This window comes from Elaeis guineensis, chromosome 11 (assembly GCF_000442705.2).
Source record: "Elaeis guineensis isolate ETL-2024a chromosome 11, EG11, whole genome shotgun sequence".
Lineage (NCBI taxonomy): Eukaryota > Viridiplantae > Streptophyta > Magnoliopsida > Arecales > Arecaceae > Elaeis > Elaeis guineensis.
Genome location: NC_026003.2, coordinates 122,247,338 through 122,271,386, shown reverse-complemented (window position 1 = coordinate 122,271,386; position 24,049 = coordinate 122,247,338). Strand labels below are relative to the sequence as shown.

Genomic DNA, 24,049 nt, shown 5'->3' with positions numbered 1-24,049 from the left:
CTTGAGAACTTAAGGAAACTCTGAGAAGACTTATTCTGCTAAGCCATGGTGTGCTGCTTTGATTACTTGATTTCTTGTCTTCTAGTTAGACATCTTCAACACATTTTATGGTTTCGTGTGAATCCTATAGAATGTTAGTGGATAAAAATAAAGTGCTATCACACCAGAGTTTCAACATATATTTGATAAAGCAATCAAATAAAAGGCAAGTCGCATCCTTGTATTTGCAACACTGCACATTATAATTTCTGTATATGAGTGATATACCAGGAAAGTGTGCTCAGCATCCAACTGCATGACTTGCAGTTTATGACCATGGTTCTTGGCTTTTTCTCTCTATCACATCATTATACATCCATTCTATAGTTTACCTTTTTAGTTAAGGGAAACATCTAAATCTTACAGACATTAATTCCAGGGACAGGAAAATGTATTACAAATGTACACTCTAACCCTGCACTCACCAAACCAACAAGGTGAACACAGATATGTCTCCTTCGAACAAGTGCTACAAAAAGTTTTTGACATGTGACTGCCTGCCAAAACAAAAGGAAAATAAATATATAAATATTATAAATGTCTTCAACTGCCCATAAAACAACAATATGAACTAATATACTATATCCAGTAGCTATGAAATTAATAAAGAATCATTGCCTAACCTAATAACCAAAATAGTTATCCAGATATGAGAGAGAATTTGGATTTAATCAATGCTGCTACATTAAACAAAATATTTGTAATTTCAATTTATTTCTCAGGTCAATAGATAGTTTCACCCAAGAAAAAAAAGGAAAAAGAAAAGAAATGGATCATATAGGATGCCTAGGTCAAAATGAAACTCTTTCTCTAAAGTTTCTAAAATACTAGATATTATAAACACATGCCACAGGCATCAAAAACTATATACAGAGACCGAGCACTGCATGATGTCAAATTCCTTAAAAGATCATAGATTATCTACTATAATTAATTAATTATGATAAGGACACACAAAACTCAATATTTATGCAAGAGTGCATTGAAAAGGAAAGCATAAAGAGCTGGCAGACCAGATTAAGTATGAAATTCAGATTTATCTTACTAGAAGTCCTTAAATTCTGCAAGAGTTTTGTTCCCTCGTTCGCTTGGAACATAAAACATTTCAACTGTTTCTACATCAGAGAAAAAAGAAACTTAACATGTGCATGGGAATATTCACTGACATTAAACCATACAATCACCAGAGGAGCTGTTATTATAATCACCTAAACATAACCAGACCATCTTATATTGTCCATGGAAGAAAGTCCATCTCTAAGAATCTAAAATAAGATCTTGTGCGTATATTACAGATAATCATTGAGAAGGTTTATGTGAGGTACATAATCTGACAGATTAGGGCGACGCTCTCCATAGTCACCTAGACACTCATGAACAAGCCAGTGAAGGAGAAATGCATCACATAGTGAGCCCCATCGAGGCAGAAGCCTTGGACCTTTTATGGCTGCAGTATGTTTAAGGGGTTAATCATTTTAACTACAAAAGGAAGGGCAATGGTTATTTTGCATCTCTTCTTGTACGGTTCTGTAAATGATCATAAATTCCAAACTTAGACATGATAGGCTGTCATTGTAAAACTTGTGCTACACCAGAAACAGCAGTAAGTAAAATGAAACAGAAGTCAAATTTATCTCCTTTCTTGAAGAAATGGGCACACCTATTAGATCCTTACCTAAATTTGGAAAGGTAACCTAGTCCAGACACAAAAACCACAACAATTGTTTGTACTTTGTTTCTTTATAGCAAGCAAACCACTGATATGCAAAACTAAGTATTAAGTAGCTACACAGGTGATCGATGCACAAAACAATGACCTTTAAACATGAATACATCTCAGTGATCGCATCATCATAATGTCATCAACTCTCTGGAGTTCACTTGAGTCATCATGATGTTGGATAAATTAAGCATGTCACCTTCATGAAACTTGGATCTAGCACATCCATACTAGTATAAGACATGCGTAAAAATCGTAATACAAAATGTCATCTCCTTAGCTGTTTCCATAAAGGGAAGCTTATATATTATTCAGAATTGTAAGAAGAATATTGAATCCTGCTGACTACTAGTCTTTGATACAGAATTGCTTGATTTTCAAAACTAGAAACAGACCAAAAGTGAGCAAGCTAATCAAACACATGAGAAAGGAACTTTAGGTATTGTTACTGATGACTAAAAGAACCTTACAAAAAGAAATATCAAATCAAGGCAACCTGGTATTATGTTGCCTAGACTGGAAGCAGATGTTGCAAAGAAGATCAGCTTGTATAACATAGGAATTTGGAGTGCCTTTTATGAAAATTAGATCAGCAGTTACATCATTTGAAATATGGGTATACTTTGATCTGTTAACAAGAAAAACCTGAACAGATATGCATTAAAACTTCAAATGAAACATGGTTGGTCCTGATAGGATACTCTATAAATCTTTATGTTTTATAAAAAGTAATTTTATCCATACATGTCAAACATATATTTTCATTCATACATGTCAAGCATATATTTTCTACAAGAAAAAAAAAAAAACTATTTTTTCATTGAAGATCAATTAACATTATCTAAATGTTAACACATAAGAGGCCAAAATACTCTTCGAGTATGGAACATGTCTAAAATTATCAATAAATAACAATTTACCAAAAACCAAAATTTTCATATATTGGGAACATGGTGTTGACCCCTATTTGTACATAATAATAATGGACAGGGCATCAATATTTGAATATGTACGATGTTAATATTCGCAACAAATTGTAATGTATATATGATATCTATGTTATTTACTAAAATCATTGTTCATGGACCGCATGTATACCTAAAAAAGGTAGTTATCCCTCTGTTGTCCAACTGGGAAATGTGAGGAGAAAAAATCCACCAAGCTACAAAAACTAAACATCAAGACAAAAATTACTTCTCCAACCACACATCAACTCTACATGATAATCTAAGTCTTCTTAGAAACCTATCTTCGTGTGTGTCTAGCACCAAAAACAATGTTTGGCAAGTGAAATCACAATACTTGAAATGACCATCTTCCTCCTACTTAGCTGATATTTAATCTCCATCACGAGACAGAGAGAGAGAGAGAGAGAGAGAGAGAGAGAGAGAGAGAATATGATCTAAACTTGTTGTGTTGGGACTTGGGAGCCTTCATAAAAACATTAACATCACAGGTTTATACAATAATCACAATGGGAGCAAGCCCTTCGCCTTAAACTATGAGTTAATAGAGAATCTGAAAGACTTTAAGTGGAAATAATACCAGCAGTTCGTTCTCCCCAGGGTATGAATTAAGTGTCATCATGGAAATACGGACAATGGTATCAAGGACAAGCACTCCTTGATTATGCTCTCCAGCAAAACTAAGTAAAATTTTCTTAGACAATTTATATCCATGTGGCTGCCCATGTTCATGACCTGGTGTGCTAATTTGTCCTTTGGTAGCATCAAGTGGCATTAAATATGTATCAACCCATCGAGCAAAGAACCATGTTACTGCCTGTTTAGAGTCAAAACCAAAATAAATATTAGCACATCATTTAGCAAGGTTGTGTAGGATCCATGCCTAAAGTATCACACATCATTGAGAGACAATCAACATTACAGCATTAAAGAAAAATATATCAATGGCATTAACACAAAAAAAGGGTAATTGGAAAGAAACGAAAATATCTAGATCTTGATAACCAAATATCAAACCCACCTAATTACAACAGTCCACAGAAGAAGGAACATGTAATTGACAACCAAGAGTTGGATAAATAAAGACAAAATATAGCAACAGGGTAAGACCACAAAAGCTCACATACTGAAGCAAAAATAAAACATGGATAATACCTGGCATGATTCTTGACAAATGTTGCAAACCAATTTCAATGCAAAGCTGGAAACCCTATTTCTTTTCTATTGTTGTCATTTAACAATAGCGTATCAACTGAAGAGACTCCAGAAAAAAGCTAACTATGTAAATTTGAAATTGGATTGGAAGAGAAGTGACATTCTTCTCTACCAAGTCATAAGCCATCACCAAAAAGGCCATCGATGAGACAGAAGTTTCTAAAAGAAAACACTGAATTACACACATCAATGTTATTAAGGTGCCAGGCATGCTGTGACAAGCCAGGTATTGGCACGAGGTTGTAATACCTTTGTTGATCATGCACAACAATGCAATTTTCAAATAACATAATTCGACATATAAGTGTTATAGCAAAAGCAAAGCTTGTTTCGCTAATATCAAAATACCATAATTACTGTAAAAAGAATCATGATAAATGCAAAATGCTTGATGATACTTCTAAATACTTTCGGATTTATAGGCCCAAATATGAAACTTTACAAAGACATGTAGTACAGCTGTTCAATATTTCAAACATGGAACAATATTAGAAATTAAATAGTTCTTCAACTACCTCCATGAGTCGAGGACTGAAATATGTTCTTCTCATTTCTGGATCCAAACTCTGTCTAGCAAAATGTATTATTGACCTGCATAGCAATTTCAATATTATGATAGAAGATAAATACCATTAAAAAAAAAAAGGAATAACTACATCATCATGCTTAAGAACATGTCTGCACATGCTAGTACATGAACCCTAGATCTAACTGTCAAGGTTTTAACTTTTATTCACCAACTGGAATCAACCAATACAATGCTTGAAGATGTTGAGGATTTTATAGTCTTGATTGGATCCTGTTCCGTTGCCCTCCAAGAATGTATAAATGGCTGACATCAATTAAAAAGGACATCTTGGTCATTTATCCATAAGCAGTTCTCATATGTTACTAATAAGGCGCATGACTAGGATCCTCATACAACCTGCTTCCTCCTTTCTTCCTTCCCCTTAACTTTCAGTAACTTTCCATGTGCCATGTGCAATGCTCTTGACTACATATGGAATACTACTGAAATTTCAGACACACTATATAAAATGTATTCAGGAGCAGGAGGAAAGCAATAAAGCAAAAGACAGCTCCCTCTAATAAAAAGATATATATCATAATTTTAACATAAAAGAAGGTAAAATACAATATTTTATCCATATTCCTAAACTGCATGTCACCACCTGTCAAATAAGCAATAAAAAAAAAAAATCCTTCTATCTCTGGTAAAAATTTTATAAAAAAAAATGATGTTGCTAGTGTAAAACAGTACGAAAATTTTTCATCTAAAAACACACAAATCATGATAAGTTGATGACCTTTCCTGACACTTTAGATAGCACATTATTAACTCCTACATTATGCTATTTATACCAAGCAAATAGTTTATGACCCGTATTATTTAATCAACAATGCAGAATAATTGATGCATCAAATGGCATGTATTTAATGTGGCTAAATGGAAGAAACTATACCAGGAAAGTACTACCACAGGATGCTGTGCCTCTTCCAATATATCCGAAAATCCAACTTGTAATGCTTCTGGAACCTGATTAGCATACAGATAACATTTTTAAGAGAAAAAAAAATTACATTATTTTCACAAAAGGCTACTAATGACTGTCATCAAAATCAGGTTGCTTATACAGCTAGCAAATGAGCAACGGCATGTAGGAACCTTGATGAATAAAATAATACATTGACTAAGTAAAAGGGGAGGATGGTTAGTTTAAATAGGGGAACAAGAGAGTAAACTGAAATTGCAAAGATATCATAAAAAGATAATCGTAGAAGCCTGATACTAATGCCAATTGTGTTATCAAATAAGAAACTGGTATGACCAAAAAATATTATTGGAAATTTCAACTGCAGAGAAGCAATTACAAGCATTGTCTCCCCCTCTCCTGAATCAGTAAGGACATGACCAGTTATCAACAGGAGCCAGTAAAGTTCTTCCAAGGTACAAGTGGGATCACTTGTGTTGTTTCTCTGTTCCAAAGAAAATAAGCACATGTTAAAATCATGCAATGAAACAAGTTCGCATCCACAATACCAAAAGAAAGACTTAAATATTCTGATTTTGAGTGCATATGGTGCTGCTGGTCATAAAATGAATGCAAAAACCAGAGTTTTAACTTTTAAGTGCTATTGGTAAGAAAGGAATGTACTTCTGTAGTATGGCTTGGTTCTAGCTACACAGCTCAAACAAAAACAAGTACCTCTCTATGCATAAGGCAGAATCTATGCTGATATACTCCAGGTGATACACTTCAGAACAGATTAAAATTTCATGAGATCATACCTAAGAAAAAAACGTGGCTCCACATTCTAAGAATACCTCCAACTATGTAGGAACATTTTATCTTTCATCACTTCACAAACCAAGAATGCAGCAAACAACTCATCCTTACATAAAATATGACTATGAAAGCACAAACAATACAATTAGTTAAAAATTTCATTTATTTATGATATAATATGTTGTGTATAATCAAGATACAACTCAAAAAAGAATTTAAAAATAATATAAATTGGTAGTAAAAGTTGGTCTGAAATATTCTCCAACAGAACATGCACTAACGAAATACCGTCATTAACTTTTTTCTATTTCATGTGGTCATGGCCATGAGTGAGGGCAGCATGGGGAGATGGTGGATGGGAACAGGCTCCATTAAACATGTTGGTACTGTGACATTGTGACAAAGACATAGAATATTATAAGTATGGGTGCAACACCTGATTAATCAGAGCAAAGCGTTCTGAAAATAATCTTATAAGGAAAGGAACAGTGACATCAGCTGCAGCCCGTGCAATAAGAGCATAGGAGCCTAACCTTTCATCTCGTTCTACAAACACAGAGAGAAACACAGACCAACAAGACAAGACAATTAAAATTAAAAGAAAAAATAAAAACACAAAAATTTCAAGTGGAAAAAATGCTAGAAGTAAAATAGAGAAGTTGTCTCTGCATGCAGGTAAATCTTGACATATAACATACTTGAAATAGAGGCATGAAAGTAGTCAGCATCACTGTCATCATCAAAGGCAGATTCAGCAGCAGCTACATAAAAGCCAAAACCACATAAGTAGGCAAAATAACCTCTGAAAACATATACTGGCAAGAGCAAGCAATTAACTATTTAAAGCTGGATGTTTGACACTAACTGTAATATATGTGGCCAGTCAAAAATGTTTAGCAGCCTCTAAAAGAAGTAATACCTTTCAGATGACACTCCACAATAACATTAAACAAATTGGAAGCTGCAGATATCCCTTCAGTAGATACCGAGTCCTTATCAGTATCTGTTCGCTGCAAACAGAAGGAAAAAAAAAATTTTCTTGAATGCAATGGTCAACCATTGAACAAAATAATGCCACAGAAAACAAGAGATGGTACAAGCATAACTCATTATCATCAAACACATATGAACTTGCTGATAGAATCTTAATTGACAATAGGACACTGTTAAAGGAAAAAGAACCTAACCTGGGGAAAAGCAAAATCATGGATTGTTTACAAATGACAATGCATTAGCACTCAGACTCTGTCCATTTCACATAACAGAAGCAATATGGCGGCCAGGCACTCACAGAAATTGAGGCAAGCATTTAAAACATAGAAACCATGCGTATCCATTTTGTACATATTCATGTAAAAGTATAGAGTGATGGATGAGATTATGAGGTACCCCAAGAAAAACACTCCATGTTTCTAATAAAATATCCAGAGCCTCTGAAGCCCATGTTTCTTCTTCATCGTGGATAACTGTATGGGCTTTAACAACTTCACATGTCAAGGTGGACAGGAGATGAATTGTGCCAAAGGGCCTGAAAAGATGTGAACAATAATCAGGAAAATGATAGCCTGACTTAACATGCAATTGCAAAAGCAAAAAAAAAAAAGAAAAGAAAAGAAGAAGAAGAAGAAGAAGAAATGGTATACATTTGGGGTGATTGGGATTCCAAAACAAAAACTTACAATGGAAAATATTCTGCTCACTGAACCAAATTCGAAATCTTTGATATGGTTATACAGAGATAAAACCTTGAACATTCAGAAAATAAATACAAGAATTGGAATGTCAAACATAAACCACGGACCTTACAGCTCTTAGAAGGTTGTCAAACAGCATGGTGCTAGTCAGCGTTGCCAGTGAAAGTAATGCATGACAACCATCAATCATCTCACTGGATAAAAAATGGTAAGGTATATTTAGAAATGGGTACTCTGCATGTTCAAGTAAAACTGATGTTAAACTGAGGACCTTTCACTTCTTCCACTCTGGATTGCTGCTGAGATAACATCTGGGGACTCGATCCATTGAAGAACAGCTGATAGTATCTGTATTAGGTGCTTAATTTGCATCTCACCATTATCTGAAATATTAAATATTTTTAGCTTCTGTTAAAACTATTAATGAAAAAATGATGGTGCAACAAAAAGCATAAATTAATCACTTGCAAATTATTACAACTATTAAGGGCATAATTTGCGCATGTCAGAAATCTGCAGTGTCATCCAAAAGCTAACAAATTATATTAACTTGGATTTTAAAAGTTTCCCTACTATGATACAAGAAGATATGAATAAAAATTTTAGGAAAATCCAATAAACAATGATATCATACTTTTGATGTTTTACAAGATTCAGCGACTATGACAACATTTTCAAATAAATGATAAAATGTTGAAGAAACAGAACATACAGGGGGAAAACTACAGATATGCACTTAAAGAAATATATGATATCCCTTCCATATTGCAACAGTATATATGAAGGCCTCCAGAGGCCACTCTAGAAGGAGGGAGAGAAAGAGGGAGAGAGACCCTCCGAAGGCCTCCGCAGGCCGGCTGAGGCAGAGGGTCACTATGCCCATTGGAGAGACGCCGGAGAGGGAGAGAGAGAGAGAGAGAGAGAGAGAGGGATGGAATGAGAGGGGAGAGGGACATAGAGCCTCCGGAGGCCCACGGAGGGCTCTGGAGGCCGGAGTCGGCTGATCGAAACAGGGGTGGAAGCTCCTGTTTTGTATTTTTTTTGGGACATCAAATGAAGTCGGTAATAGCATTGCTGACTTTAGTTATTTTTTTTGTTTTATTTTACCGATAAATAATGAAGTTGGAAAACCTTCTGCCGACTTCACTTAAGTGAAGTGACTATTAAGTGAAGTGACTATGAGTCGGCAAAAAATAAAAATAAAATCACGATTGAAATAGGGGTAGTCTATTTCGATCGGCGGAAGGCAGGGAGAATTCAAGACTCCATGACCCTCCGGCAACCACCGCCGACCTCCACCCTCTCCTTCTCCTTCCCTCTCTCTCCCTCCCTTCCCCTCCCTCTCTCTCTCTTTCCTTTCCTCCTTTGGTTTGGAGTTCCCCGCTCCTCTGAACATTCGAGAGCCTCTGCAGCCCTCCAGCGGCCATCACCAGCATCTCCACCATCTCCCTCTCCTTCCCTCCCTTCTCCCCCTCTCTTTTCCTCTCTCCGATTCTCCCTCTCCCCCTCTTTCTTTGCTGTGTCAGTTCAGGCCCAATATGGAACGATATGGGGGCACGCCAAACCGTACCACCAGCCGACTGGCACAGGATCCGATTGCGGCATGACGAACCTTGCACAAAGCACATACACTTGTGATTGAGATGCTTAAAAGAAATTAAATATGGCTTCTTTTGTAGAAAACAACCCAGCCCAATAAAAATAATCAATTTGGTCATAACTAAAGAGCTTACAAACATTTTTATTGCTATTTGTAAAGTCAGCTAGCATTTATTTTAACAAATTTTTCATATCCAACACATACCCCAAAAGATATGCTATAAACTAGCAGTATTACTAAGAAACTTAACAAACAATTTGCATCATTCCAGATTCAAAGTTAAAATTAAGGATCAATAAATCATAACCAATCAGACATTTTACATAAAATAAAATAAGGATCAATAAGTCATAACCAACTGGACATTTTACATCCATTCAGGACATCCTTTATTATCTATATTTATAAAATTGTTACACAAGCACAAATAGTTGTTGATTTGTTTTGCAAACTTAACAGAAATCCATTGAACATATTACCAGCAGGAAATATAGTCCCTGTCAAGGAGCATAGTTGAACTATAAGCTGTCGAGCAGAAACTGCAAGAGGAGAATCAATCCATATCACATCAGATGAATACTTCTGCCGAAGTGTCGCATACAAATTCAAGAGCCAAACAGTATGTCCACTTGATAACAGAACATCATGCCATGTGGGCCCTGGCTACAAGCAGCATATGAGGAAATCAGAAAGAAGATAATATGAATAGCATATTTAGCTTTGATTAAGCCAAAAAAGGTCTACCTGTACCAAGGAACGCTCATACTTCTTCAGAAGTACTGCATCATGTCTAATTCCATATGACGATGCACTTATTTTGTTATTGGAATGATCAAGAGTATTGGTACTCTGCCTAAAATTCCAGTTCAAAATCTGAAACATTAGTCTCAATGCTGCAGAACAAACTTTATCTTCGGATACAGTTGCATCACATCCTATAATTTTATCAGTGACACTTAATGCAGCAGCCTGGGCCCAGCAATAGAACTCCTGCTGGTGGGAATATACATTTTATTAGAAATTTAGACCATAGGTTCAACTTCTATCAAAACTATGTGTGTGTATATGTACAGATGGTATATATGTGTATGTTCACATGACACCTACTTATGTTAAGTATATATGTATGTATGCATGTTATGTATCTGATATGTTTGTGTTATGTATGTACGTATATATGTACACGTGTGTATGTATGATTAGTACAATGTGCTATGCATATAAAAGAATTAGTATCAAGAACTAAATGCTTTTTAAAAATTATAATTTTTAAAAATTATCAAAGGAGACCCACCCAGTCTTAAATTACCCAAGTCCAAATGCTTTTGAACATCAGATGAATGTGTATAATGAACCATATAATCTATGCAAACAGGTTTCGGAAAAACTAAAACCAGAACCTTTAAATAATTCAACTCTAATGATGATAGGCACTGCTCATGGAATTCTCTGGGAAGGCCCATGGCAGTTGAGGTGGATGGTGAAAATTCTGATACCTGCAAAAAGTATTCCAGAACTCAGAAAGCTGCGAGAGCAACATACTGACATGGCAAACAAACATAAATTTGGAATAAGAAGCACAGACGCATGATGATGGATACCAAGGATTCCAAGAAGTTGATCCCTGTATATTGTGCATTCATACCATGGATGCCAAGAATAGCTTGCTTCACCTGAAAATGCAATTGTCAGATAATCCTGAATAGATTTTCTTTTCTTTTCTTTTCTTTTTTGAAACTGCTGCTACAATATCAATAGGTCTTATGTATGAGAAGTTGCATTGCCTACGTGTGCCACAAGAAGAGAAAACTGGACATACCAATAAAGGCACAACATGTAGTTAAACATAATTTTGTCGGACCACTAAGTTTACCATCCTCTCTTTTTCAAATTCAGACAGCTTTAACTCAAAGAATAACATGACTCAGTGCTCCGGTGCTCTAAATATTGTGTTGTGTCGGATCAAATATATTTGAAATCAGGCCAACTATTTTCAAATATGAAGTATCCCATGAAAAGGACCCTAAAAATCTGCTAACATAATTAAAGAACTCCCTGATGAATGTGAGGAATCAGAATTGTTATATCCTTGACCATATGATATTGGTAAGTGGTGCTTCCTGGATCTGCAAATATCCTTAACTGGTACTCCTGATCCCAGATCTAACCCTTTCTTCTGACAATTTTCTATAGCGCTAAATCATTCCAAAGATCCAAGAAATTAATGACTTTGTCTATCCTATCTCCAATTGATACAAGCAGATTCCTAAACATACCTAGAGGTGACTAAGTCCATACATACAAGAGAAACCACACGAACATGCGCGCGTGCATACAAGAGAAACCACACAAACATGCACGAACGCACACACAAAGAGAGAGAGAGAGAGAGAGATAGACAGAGAACAGAAGTACTCTGATCTATCTAGAAAAGGAAGGGAGGAGGGAAAAACCCAATCAAGAGTGAGAACTAGCATCTTTTCATATTCCCTTCCACAAGTTCTGGAGGAGTTACAATACCAGAAGTCCTTTTTGTATTCCCTTCCACAAGTTTTTGGAGGAGTTACAATACCAAGAGTATTATTGAGAAGCCAATAGTTCACGAATAATAAGAGATGTAATTTGGTGGGTATCTAGGGGGAAAGTGAGCACAAGTGATACACTGAAATTGCTCAGGACATGAGCTATAGCAGTGACAAGTGTCAAGGCTATTGTAAGGATAGAAGAGATACAAGTAAATACGCAACCAAAATAGGCATGCATCAAGGATCATGCACTGCTCAAAGATTACCGTGGGAATATAAATTTGGAATGCCACAGATGGGTCACCTGGGAATAGGCAACCGCTTGGCCAATAGGACATGTAATACCCAGACCCAAAGAGCCCAATCACCTGCACAAATTTAAAAGCACCAGAAAAAAAAAAAAAAAAAAAATTCTTAAGGCCAAGCACATGCTCTGCACGTGCTGGGAAAGTTGGGCATGATAGAACTCCCGAAGGGAGTTTGTTCCATCTCCGACTTCATGAAGGAGTCTGACTTCCCTTCAAAACCAAACATGGAAAGTCCCTCAACATCCCGATTTCCTCTGGTATTTAAATCAACCCAGGGTTCCTCCAATCATCGCCACTCATTTTTGGTCCTTAGAGCTGATTGTCCCATCAATTTTCATAATTTTTCATCTCAAACCGAGTCTGTCTTCATCCTTGTGTTCGTTGGAAATTGCTACCAAACATCAATAGACATAAGGTAATAATCTCTTAAATCCTTTTGCTAATCTTCCCCTCAATCTCCCATACTTACTAAAGCTTGGATTTTAACCGATTAGTGCTGGAATTTTTAATGAAAAATCTGATTTCCGATTTCCCTATTTTTCCATGTTTTCTTCTCGATTTTTCCCATCACCTTTGGCCGCCGCCGATCACCGGACCGGCCAAATGTGTGTCGCCGTGATCTTCTCTTCCAGCCTTGGGCATCGTCAACTAGGAGGAGAGCCTTTCATGTTTTGGAAACAAGGGGAAGAAGGTTCCCCTGTTTCATTAAAGGAAAAACCCATGGGAAGAAAATAGGGAGAAGAAAGAAAGGAAAAAAAAAGGAAAAAAAGAGGGAAAAAAAGAAAAGAAGAGAGAGAGTTTCTCTCTCTTCCCTCTCTCCTTTCTCTGAGTTTTGAATCCTCACTTTCTCTCTTCAATAGTTTCTCTCCGTGATTTTCTCACTCTAGACCATTTCTCTCTCTTCATATATTTCTCTCTCTATGATTGATTCAGTAAAAGATTTTTTTTTCAATGATTCTGATTTGATTTTAACAAAGAGTCCTGATCCATAATTGTCGGGTAGCATTATACCGACATCCATCTTGGCCAAGCCAGGATATTATTAGATTCGATTATCTGTGATTTTTATTGAACTATATATACACAAATTCAACCATAATTTGATTAAATCATCTTGATTAAACCGATCAGATTATTGGACAGTGTCGCTTGATTAGTCATGTTCCATTTTATCGATTTCTCTCTCCTTTGATATTCTCTCTCTATATAATTTATGAACCCAATGAATCTGAACTATTGCTTTAAATCTGATTGGATCCCAGTAAGAAGTTTCGAACTGCTCTATCAATCGGACAATATGCCCACACCATCCGAACCTTTGTTGATCATCACAAGATCTAGTCCTTGTTGATCTCTATGAACCATCGATTTCCTATTCTAATCATGATATGATAAAACTATCCTGATTGGATCGATCGAAACGTTGGACACTATTGCTTTTGTCAGCTTATGGGGGTATCAAAACTTAGGATATTTTTATTAATTATGGATAAAGACTGATAGAAGAATATATTCTGAATAATAGATTCTGAATAATAGATTCTGAAAGATACTCTTAGGATCAATTGAATCTGTTCATTCAATGTTCTGTAGAGGTAAGTAATGAACCGTCTTTTCAAGATATTTCATAATTTATTTTAAAAGCAAATAATTAACCTTCGAATTATGCATGATTTACGAAACTATATTTTGTATGAAAAGTGATTTCTAAATTTGAGATTTCTGAAATATCATAGTATATTGATTTATTATCGAATATGCATATGTTCAGTGGAATTATGACATCTATATGTTATTGTGGCAAAAGTACTCTGATACGGATCGGATTTGTGCTCTCAGCCTAACCATATCTAGACCCTGCCAATGGGAGCTATATGTTGGTACTTTAGACTCTATCAATGGAGGTTGTGCATTGATTTCTGAACTCTGCCAATGGAGATTGTGCATTGATTTCTGGACCTTGCCAATGGGGGTTATATGTTGGCACTCTGTTATGGGCCCTGCCACAAGGATAAGTGTAGTCGTAGTTCAGACTATTGAGTTATATGTATTTTAATTTGAAACAGATTTATGATCATGCATGCATCTAAATATTGAAAATATTTGATTTATTTAAGTATGAAATATATTCTTATATTTAATCATGGCATTATTTTTGAACATTATATCTTATAATAATATCTAGAATGTCTAGTTGAGATATTCATTATTTACTGGACTATCAAACTCATCACCTCTCTATCTCTTTTATTTTTTAGATTCATATAATTAATTGCGGACATGGGTACTACTTTGAAAGTGAGTTAGAAGCGAGAGTCAAGAATATCAACCGAATTTAAACATAGACTATTGATTATGTTTTACAGGATTGTTATTCAAGGTTTAATTGATGTAAGATATTCTGAATATTGTTGAATTTTATGAAAGATCAAAGTTGATTTTGGTTAGTTAGATTTTGAACTTAATTTATATAAATTCCACTGTAATGCGTTGATATCGTTTCTGGAATGCCTTGCATGCTTATAGAGAGAGTTCTTATAAGTATGCCGCGGTTGCCACAACTAGAGCTAAGCAAATAACTAAAATCCGAAGAAACCCACCCAATCCGACCCGTATGAAACCGAACCTGTATGAAACGAACTTGAATCGGATTGTGATTCGTAAAAAATTGGTTAATTACAGTCGGATTTGATTTCTGCATTTTTAACCCGTATGAAACTAAACTCGACCGACCAATATAGTATTTTCAATACTTAAGTTATTTGGAGAATTGAAAATTGACAATTATGACATATTATGTACTAACTTATAGATGTTATGAAATTATTATATCCTAGTTTCTATATGAATTAAATGGTGTATTAGTTGTGATGTTTAAAATCAACATTGGATCAACATTGAAGCCCAAATCGACACAACCCACCCGAACCCGTTACAAACTGTTAACTTCGGTTTCAAATGGTTTATATATGATAAACGGTCGGCAGCAGATTGGATTTTCTTCAACCCAATTGGGTTCGGTCGGGTCAAATCTTTCTCTCAACCCAACCCAACCCGACCAGTGCTCACCCTAGCCACGACCCCTGGTTCGCAATCTCGGGTCGAGGGCGTGACAGGCTAAGTCCCACATTAGGGGTTTACTTGGGCTATTCAACAGGTATGATAATGATATAAATCCTATCTCTTATTCTTACAACAAAAAAGCAAGAGTTCTTAAGAGATACTGGTGGCAATAATATGGCTCCGCAATAAGTTCCAGACAATAGTAGAAAAATTGAAAACCCATGTTTCCATGCAACAACACAGAAAAATCTAACTTCCGCTCATACTGATTGGAGGTGTGAGCATGCAAGAGTATGGATTTTTATTTAAAAAGGAAAAAAAAAAAGGAATTCAGTAGCACATATGGAGAACTAAGTTATACTTTCTAAAGCCAATACAGATAATAAATGAAAATTTAGTGATGAAAAGTGAAAGCATGAGGCTAGCAATTAAAACATCATACTGGTATTTGTGTAAGTCCCTACCTCAGAAAAGATAGCCATCTTCTCAGTTTCAGCAAAATCTAGCCTACAAAAGAGCATCAAAACACAGGTGTATGACATCTAACATTGAAACTCAAAAAGCTATGATTCATCAAGTTGCAGTAAAAACTACACATCAATCAAGGATATTTTAGGCTGGGGTATATTACACATTAAGCAAGCAAATATATGTCATCCATTCATATGAAAATAACAACAAAACTTCTACTATGGTTAAAGTAACCCAACAAGCATATTAATTGCTTGAACAAATGATGATCAAAGGAATGTCACTTAAAATACCATTTTAAGCGACATGTCAACACATGTTCGCAACCCACACCTATGCATCGTAGTGCAAGTCTAGGTCAAGTCAAAAAATGCTTAATCCAAATTCAACTGAATTGAGCTAATGAAGTCAATATCTAACGTACTCAACCAAAAGAGCTCTAGATCAACCTATTTGTACATTTACAGGAAAAGAGAAATGCAATGGATTAGGAAAGGGCATTGCAATTGCATAGGCACAACTTGACCCATTGTAGGCATACCTACAACTATTGGTGGCTTCGAAAAATGGAGGATATAAAGAAGGGTGTGGAAGACCAAGGGGATAAGTAGAGAAGTAAATGGAGGGAGAGGTCTAGTCATTAGCAAAGAAGACAACAAGGAATGAGGGAACCCCAGTAGATCTCTAGTGGCTTTCAAGATAAGTCAAATGCAAAATTATAGCACTACATATTGGCTTGTCATTAGGGCTGCAAAGCACCAAGTCAAGCTTCCCTATGACCCAATCTCAGCCTGAAAAATTTTTTGAGGTGCAAGCCAGATAAGGCCCAAAACATTTTCCCAAGCTCTAGCCTGGACTTGAACCGAGCCTAAACCCGAGCACTAAGCCCGACCACACCGACCCAGATCTAACCCGACAGGCAGAGAGAAGAAAGCAGACACAAAAAAGAGTGGTGGCACTGGGGAAGCAGAAAGGAGAAGTGGAGAGAAAGAGATCGAGAGAGGAGAAAAAAGAGAGCAATTGGGAGTGAAACATAAGAGAAAGGAAAGAGAGAGATCGAGAGAACAGGAGAGACAGATTGAGAATAAGAGGAGAGAGAGAGAGAGAGAAGGGGAGCTTAGGGAAGGGATAGGACGGGAGGGGAGAGAGAAGAGATAGAGGAAGAGCAAGAGAAAGTAGAAGACATCGAGGGGGTAGAGAGAGAGGGAGAGAAGGGGGGCTCTATAGAATGGGGCTCGGATCAGGCCTGCTGCTGGACTCAGGCTTTTGGTCAGACCGAGGACAGACCCAAACCTCGTTAGAAATTTTTCATACCAAATTTCAGGTCCAAGCTCGAATAAATTAACTTCAGACCAGGCCAAAAGCCCAACCAGAAGCCAGCCTAGGCCCACTTCTAGCCCTCCTGGATATGATGCATATCATAGTAATGTGAAGCAACACAGGTATGCAACGATAAAGGGCATGGATCATGCAAAGGGACATACCCATGAACCACATCAATAACTTGTTGGAAAGGTCATGTAGTTTAGGTTTAAATTGGATTTAGATTTAGTTATTTTAAATTGTCATATTTTACTTCTGTTAATTTGTGGTTTTGTTATCTTAAAGTTTTTCCTTTCTTTTTTCCTGTTTTTAGTTCTCAAGTCTTGTAAGCATAGATTGCTTGTTTTACATTGTCTTGAAATTTACATAATTAGTTTTTGGGATACTGTTTAATGAGTTTTTAGGTCTATTTTTATAACGATCAATGGTTAGTTTTATAAGTCTCAACCTGGATTCAAAATTGCTTCAAACCATTAGGATGGTTTTCCAAATTGATTTTAATCACATTTTTATGTTAGGATGCGTTGGAATACAGATTCTCACTCTTTCGAAAAAGTATTTGGTTAACATTGTAATAAGAAATGAGTGATATTAATGTAGCTGACTTTCAGGTTCATCAAGAATCCTATTGTGAGTCGAATTACATAGTGTTAAAGTACTAAATTTATTATCGAGAAGTTGAGCATCCTTTTATGTATGAAAACATTGCTCAAGGGTTCTTTAGGTGTTTATAAGTAGGTTTCGTAAGAAGTGACAAATTTTGCACAATTTACAGGTTATGTTGACTGAAGTAGCTTCCTTCTGCAGGTTTTTTTCCTTGATTCTTGACTTCTTGTCTATCCTTTCAATTCTTTCCTCCACTTATACCTTCTCACTTACCTTTCCAATTGCCTCCTTGTATGTTCTATTTGTTGTTTATAAAGAGAGTATGCAGATATATCCAGATTTGAAATTATATTGGCCTTATCTGAATCAATTGCTTCCATAGAGATCTAAGACCAGTAAGCACAAATATATAACATAATAACCATGCAGAGGAGTAAGAACTAAAATTGAAATATGGTGACTCATGCAGCTTACCAGCCTCTTTTTATCAACAGAGCTGCAACAGCAGAAACTTTTGATTGTACATAGGCATCAGCAGCCCCAGAATGTTCCATAACATAGCATAGGCAGAATCTACAATACAAACAGGTGAGATATCATTCAAATATCAAGAAAGCATTCAGCGACAACTGTAAGAGTTGATAAGCATACGATATCAAGCTTCTTTTATTCTCATCTGTAAGGACTCCCCATTCCCTTATTGCAGCATCACCAATTGCACCAGCAGCCTGAAACCTTGCATTTGGCATTTGAGAAGTTTCTGAAAATGTAAGAGCAATGTCAATACTATAAGCCAATGTGAAAGAAAAAACTTTTTGTTTGCAATTGGTGCAAGGAAAAAGGTATAAATGCTCATGCTAAACAAAAAGATACGATGCGAACACTTGAAGCAAGATTTAGTATAATTTATCAGAAAATTTCTAGCACAGTCCATAACCAGCATAATAGTATGCAAGAAGTATCCAAAGGTCTCATTTGATCCCACAGCAAATGGATAATCCCAGAACATGCAGTCTCTTAGAAGGACATGATACATGTAATAAATGAGGAAGAAAGGAGAGGAGAGAAAATGGAGGATATGGTTCATTTTTCGCAATGACAGAATAGAATCGCTGGCAACGGCAAATCTTAAGTGCTTTATACTCCAAGTCCAAGTCTGCAGTAGAACAGGTGCAATATGAAGCAGTTCAAGCCCTGGTCTGGACCAAGGTTTCAAATTTCAACCATACCATACCACATTGATATGCTGACCCCATTTCAACATGGGGGTCTTTATCCAGTTCACCGAACCATCAGAAGATACTGGGTTCTATTCTCATCAGGAAAGGAAAATAAAAAAGAAATATACGAGGGCTGCATCAGTGATCTGAAACCTGACTCTAGACAACATCAATTGAATCAACAATAGACCAGCAATGTCACAATAAATAAGTACAATTTCAAAATATATATATATTTGAAAGCCTCCTAAATATATACCTCCACAAATGTCTCACCCATGTTATCTGTTCTTGAGCATTAATATGTTATTTCTGTATATACTCCAATTACTCAGAAATATCATAACATGTTCAAACATATTTTACAACCCTTTTTAGTTAGACATCATAATTTAATATTAAGCTCTAAGCAAAGACTTTGATTAATAAGCAAGAACTACCAAATATCAGAAGCCAATAAAAGTTCATTGATAACTTTTAGTAAAAAGCGTCCATGTAAGCACATTATATAGGGCATGGATGTAAAAGTAATTACATCACGCATAAGATATATGTCTATCATGAGTTAGAAAGTAAGAGGATAGCATAAGGCAACTACAATAATGAACTGTCAGGGTACAAATTGCGACGATATGGTACATCCTGAAACATGGACATGAGCCCTTATCTCAGATGCTTGACAATGCTTTTTCATACTTTACGGGCATTTTGTCGAGCCTAACTTAAAACTGTTTAAAGGGATGAATTTTTTTCCTTCATATGCCATTTACATTTCCCTTTCTTGATCTATTTTCTTTAAAAATATACCAACACAAAGGCATTGCACCTCAAAGGTGACATTCAGTCTCACGATAATACAAATAATAACAAAAACAAGTGGATGCAAGTCTCATGAAATCAATCACATGAGTTCATAATTGCATTGTCAGTCAATTAATAACCCTTCCAATCGCCTGCAAGTAGTCCTAGAAGCAACGTACCAAGAATAAATCGGCATGACTGATATGGCAGAGGAGATAGACGCAGTGAGAGAATTATTTTCTCCGCTTCACCTGGATTCACATGCATCTGCATGATCAAATAAAAGTCAAATATTTGAAAAATGAATAAAATTCCAAAATGTGCCACCTCGAAGCCAATACAATGCCTTAAATGTAACAAACAATCAAAATGCATCCGAAGAAATACAGAAAAAAGAAAAAAGAAACAGAAATCAAATAGGCCACGATCATATATAAATCTAATAAAATGAGTTTCTAGCTTCCTCAAGCAAGCTAAGATTCCTCGGAGAAAGGGTAGTATGACCAGAGTTAGGGTTGGACTTGAGTGGATGATCAAACAAATGGATGTAGGGAGTGGTGACGCGTTACAATCCCAAGGAGTTACAATTATAAGCCCCTCCAACCCGACCACTTCCGATGTATTTTGTCGGTCTCCGTGCATGGCAGCAAATCCAGCCCCGCATCTTGATTTCTAGTCATTTGAGTAGTGAATTTTAGCAAGTTGACGGAGAAATGATGCATCCAGGGTACCTATGGGAACTCGAGTAATAGCAACCTCCTGGAAGAGCTTCATACTGAGACTAAACCGCCAGCAAATGACCCAGACTGTTGCGAGGATCCTGTTTCCTTGGATCTTAAACGAGTGCCGATTCAAGATTTACAGAAAATTGCTTGGGTTGGGATATTTGATCCAGAAATAAATCAAGAAACAAGAAGAGTACAGGAGTTTTTGGAAATGATACCAACAAATAATAACTCATTCAGATCAACAGAGACATAGATGATGCCAAAACTGAATCGACAACCATATAACTTCCCGATCTCTTCGACTTTTTAAAGAACACGTAAACCAAGAAAACATCAACCATAAAACCCTAAAGTCAGAGGACACACATGGAAAAGAGAACGCATCGACTTCAGACAATGATCGAAAAGAGAGAACACCTGGATCGAAGAACAAGCGTGCTCGACTGCCTCAATGGTGGACTGGAGCTGGGACAAATCCGTCGCCCCTCCCGGAAATCCCTCCATGTCTTCTCCTTCCAAATCGCTAGGGTTTCAAGAACTGGGAGGGTATCAAGAACTAGGGTTTTCGCGAAGAGGGACGAGACGGGTGAGGGGGGAAAGGGAGAGCAGATTATAAGAGTGGGAGGTAACCACCATGGGGGTTTATATAGGTACTGAGGAGCAGCACCTGAAATATAAAAGAGGGAGAAAAGTCTCGGGCAATGGTTTAATAATAACGCGGCCGTAATCGCAGCGTTAAAACGGCGCTCCCTCAATTACCGACCGCCCGTGTTTTTTAATGATTGCACGAACTTAACAGCTGTTATTGCCATTATAGTGGTAAACACCGTAAAACAGCAGCAATATTCACCAGTTCGCTATCATCAAATTAAAAAGAAAAAAAAAAACAATTTCAAAATAATGTAAATATTGAATAATAGTCGTTATAATGAAACAATAATCAGATGGTGATTATTATTCCAATTTTTGTTATTTATAATTTCAATGCTTTTATAAAGTTAAGAGTGTTAGTTTTTTCGAAAACCAAGCGACGAGGAAGCAAACCTTGTTATGAAATTGCCCTTCCATTATTGTTTAGCTCAGATATGACCAAAATAATGAGAATGGGAACATCTTTGGAGAAATACACAAGAGGGTTTGCATAGAAGTCAACAGAAATAAATGAGTGGATGAGAAATGGAATGAGAATTCTGTTCTTGCTTCTCAGAGTTGCTAGGCAAATGTTGTTGGCTAGTGGATGCACAAAATGCATGTAACTTAGGATTTAGATATGCTGCTCAAATAACATGGGCTGTTTAAAAATATCTTTTATCCTTCTACTAGGTACCCAAACAATCCGTGTATGCATTTGATCAAGATAATTCACATGACATTACATAATCATACTCGATCACAAGTCGGAAATAGTCTCATGAAATGCCTAGAGCCAACCTTCTATCAGATATCAGTCCACAGGTTTCATGAACTGTAGGTATCCATCAAACATTCAATAAACCTTGTATAGAATCATTCGAGAAAATAGATCATATCTAAAAGAGGGAAAAATATGTTAAGAAACAAAATCATGGAGAGCAAAGACCCTCGATTGGTCATGATATGCCGAGCTCAGGGTATATGCTAGTTTGTATGATATAGTTAAAATGTAGTTGTAGTTCAATCCATCTTATATTATTCATGATTTGCTGATGTCAGGGTAGATAATGGAATCATGGACCCCTCTATTGGAAGGTCTTTAGTTTGGACTGCTGACAATTTTGCTATACAAATCAGAGGCTGCAGTCTCATGTTTTCAACTCTGTGATAGTCTTGATTTATCACGAAGCAAATGCCGTCCTCAAAATTTTTCTTGCCTTACTTTCATTGACCCAAGTATTAAGTCAAGAAATCTTGCAGATTTGGGTTCCCAGAGAATATATCATACCTACTATAATGTTAGTGCTAAGTTCTGACGCGTGGAAAGTTTAACACCTTGAAACTCTTAAGGCATGATTTTTATTTTCTGCACTATGAAAATAACTTGCTATTCTAAGTGATTCAGTAAGTCATACGCGCCTTATTCATACTCTCTGCTGTGCGTTCTCTTGTGCATTTTTTCAATAAGACAGGCTTTGTAGCTAATTCATTTACGCATATTTGGAACCAAAAGACATGCAAGCTTATAGATGTTTTACAAAATCACATATTTGGAATGACTTGCTTTTGCATGCTTTATAAAAGTTTCAGGTCCATTGCATGGTTGAAGTCTCATATGCCATAATCCTCCCGAACTGTCGTCACATGTATGCATATATTATCATTGTCCTTCACAAAATACACTCAGTATGATATTGGACTTTGATCAGATTGTGTTTTCATGGTATGACCGACTTTTCTAATACTTTGAGAAATAAAAAGGAATTGATGGTACCAAAAAACTGTGATATTGCTTATGCTGGTTTATAAAATACTGTTTGAATGGATTATAGCGTCAACCGATCCTAAAGCCATGGGAACCGAAATTTTCTGCTTCAATTATAATTTTCATTTTTCAAGATTTTGCATGTACACCTTGGTGTCCAAGTGTAAGGAAGATGACCGTCCAAGCCCATGATATATCCTTCTCCTGATTGGTCCATTGTAAGCACCATACTCAAATTTGGTTCTCTTCAAGAGCTAAAGCTGATGCGTCAGTGCATGAAAGAATGCAATCCCCTTCTGTACCCCTTTGCTGGTGGGACCTTCTGATGCCAATGAGTAGCTCAGGGAATAAGAAATCCAGCTGCTTCATGCTTTTGAGTAAAAAATTCCTGTGTGGAGCTCCACCCAACACTCTTCGCCGGCAATAGATGGAACCAGTATATCAGTCTCTTTTTGGTGTCACCGAGCTTCCCAGCTCTGTGCAAGGCCTCCTTGCAAATCCTTCCAAGCTGCAATAATGCATCCAGACAGCTGAATTTACATGCGTGCAACCCGGTGGATGACTACTTGATCATGAGAACTACAGTGAAAATGTTTGAGATCTGAACTTGTAAACAGATCATCCATCCAGAAAAATATATATTTTTCCCTAATCCAGTTATTTAGCAATGGGTTACATCCATTTTTCCTGCTTTTGTGCTGTCTGGTTTTCAATTTTAAGAAACCAAATGGTTACTTGCTGTGGAGGTCCACAAGTTTACAACCATCTAGAAAAATTGCTCTCCCCAATTTTTTTTGGGGGTCCAGAAGTCTACAACCACACCGAGCAGCAGAGAGGCTTCATCAGCCAGCGACAAAGATCAGAGCCTAAGAAAAGGTACCTGAAAACTGACATGGCAATCTCCCCAATTGTTGGAGATGCTTATTATGTCAGCACCCTATTAACAAACGCCCTAGCAGAGATGCTTTTGAATTTCCAACAGAGTTTGGGAATAGGGAACTTCCAACCAACGAAAAGTTGTTCACGTTGCTTAGTTGTAGGAGGAACTATAATATTTTCAAAATAGAAAAAATTGGTGACAAAAT

General features: G+C 36.4%; 1 protein-coding gene across 1 annotated transcript in view; it reads right to left on the bottom strand.

Moving 5' to 3' along the window:
- Window positions 1–21,240, bottom strand: part of LOC105054487 (uncharacterized) — a 32,837-nt gene extending 11,597 nt beyond the window's left edge. The window contains 20 exon segments of the mRNA XM_073245242.1: window positions 465–536; window positions 3,305–3,541; window positions 4,455–4,530; window positions 5,403–5,476; window positions 5,812–5,916; window positions 6,664–6,773; window positions 6,926–6,988; window positions 7,147–7,237; window positions 7,617–7,755; window positions 8,029–8,115; window positions 8,193–8,304; window positions 10,001–10,184; window positions 10,266–10,511; window positions 10,922–11,017; window positions 11,123–11,194; window positions 15,882–15,924; window positions 18,292–18,390; window positions 18,469–18,577; window positions 20,018–20,105; window positions 20,984–21,240. Of these exon segments, the coding sequence (XP_073101343.1) occupies window positions 465–536; window positions 3,305–3,541; window positions 4,455–4,530; window positions 5,403–5,476; window positions 5,812–5,916; window positions 6,664–6,773; window positions 6,926–6,988; window positions 7,147–7,237; window positions 7,617–7,755; window positions 8,029–8,115; window positions 8,193–8,304; window positions 10,001–10,184; window positions 10,266–10,511; window positions 10,922–11,017; window positions 11,123–11,194; window positions 15,882–15,924; window positions 18,292–18,390; window positions 18,469–18,577; window positions 20,018–20,105; window positions 20,984–21,070 (2,190 nt within the window). The 5' untranslated portion in view covers window positions 21,071–21,240.
- Window positions 21,241–24,049: the final 2,809 nt, after the last annotated feature.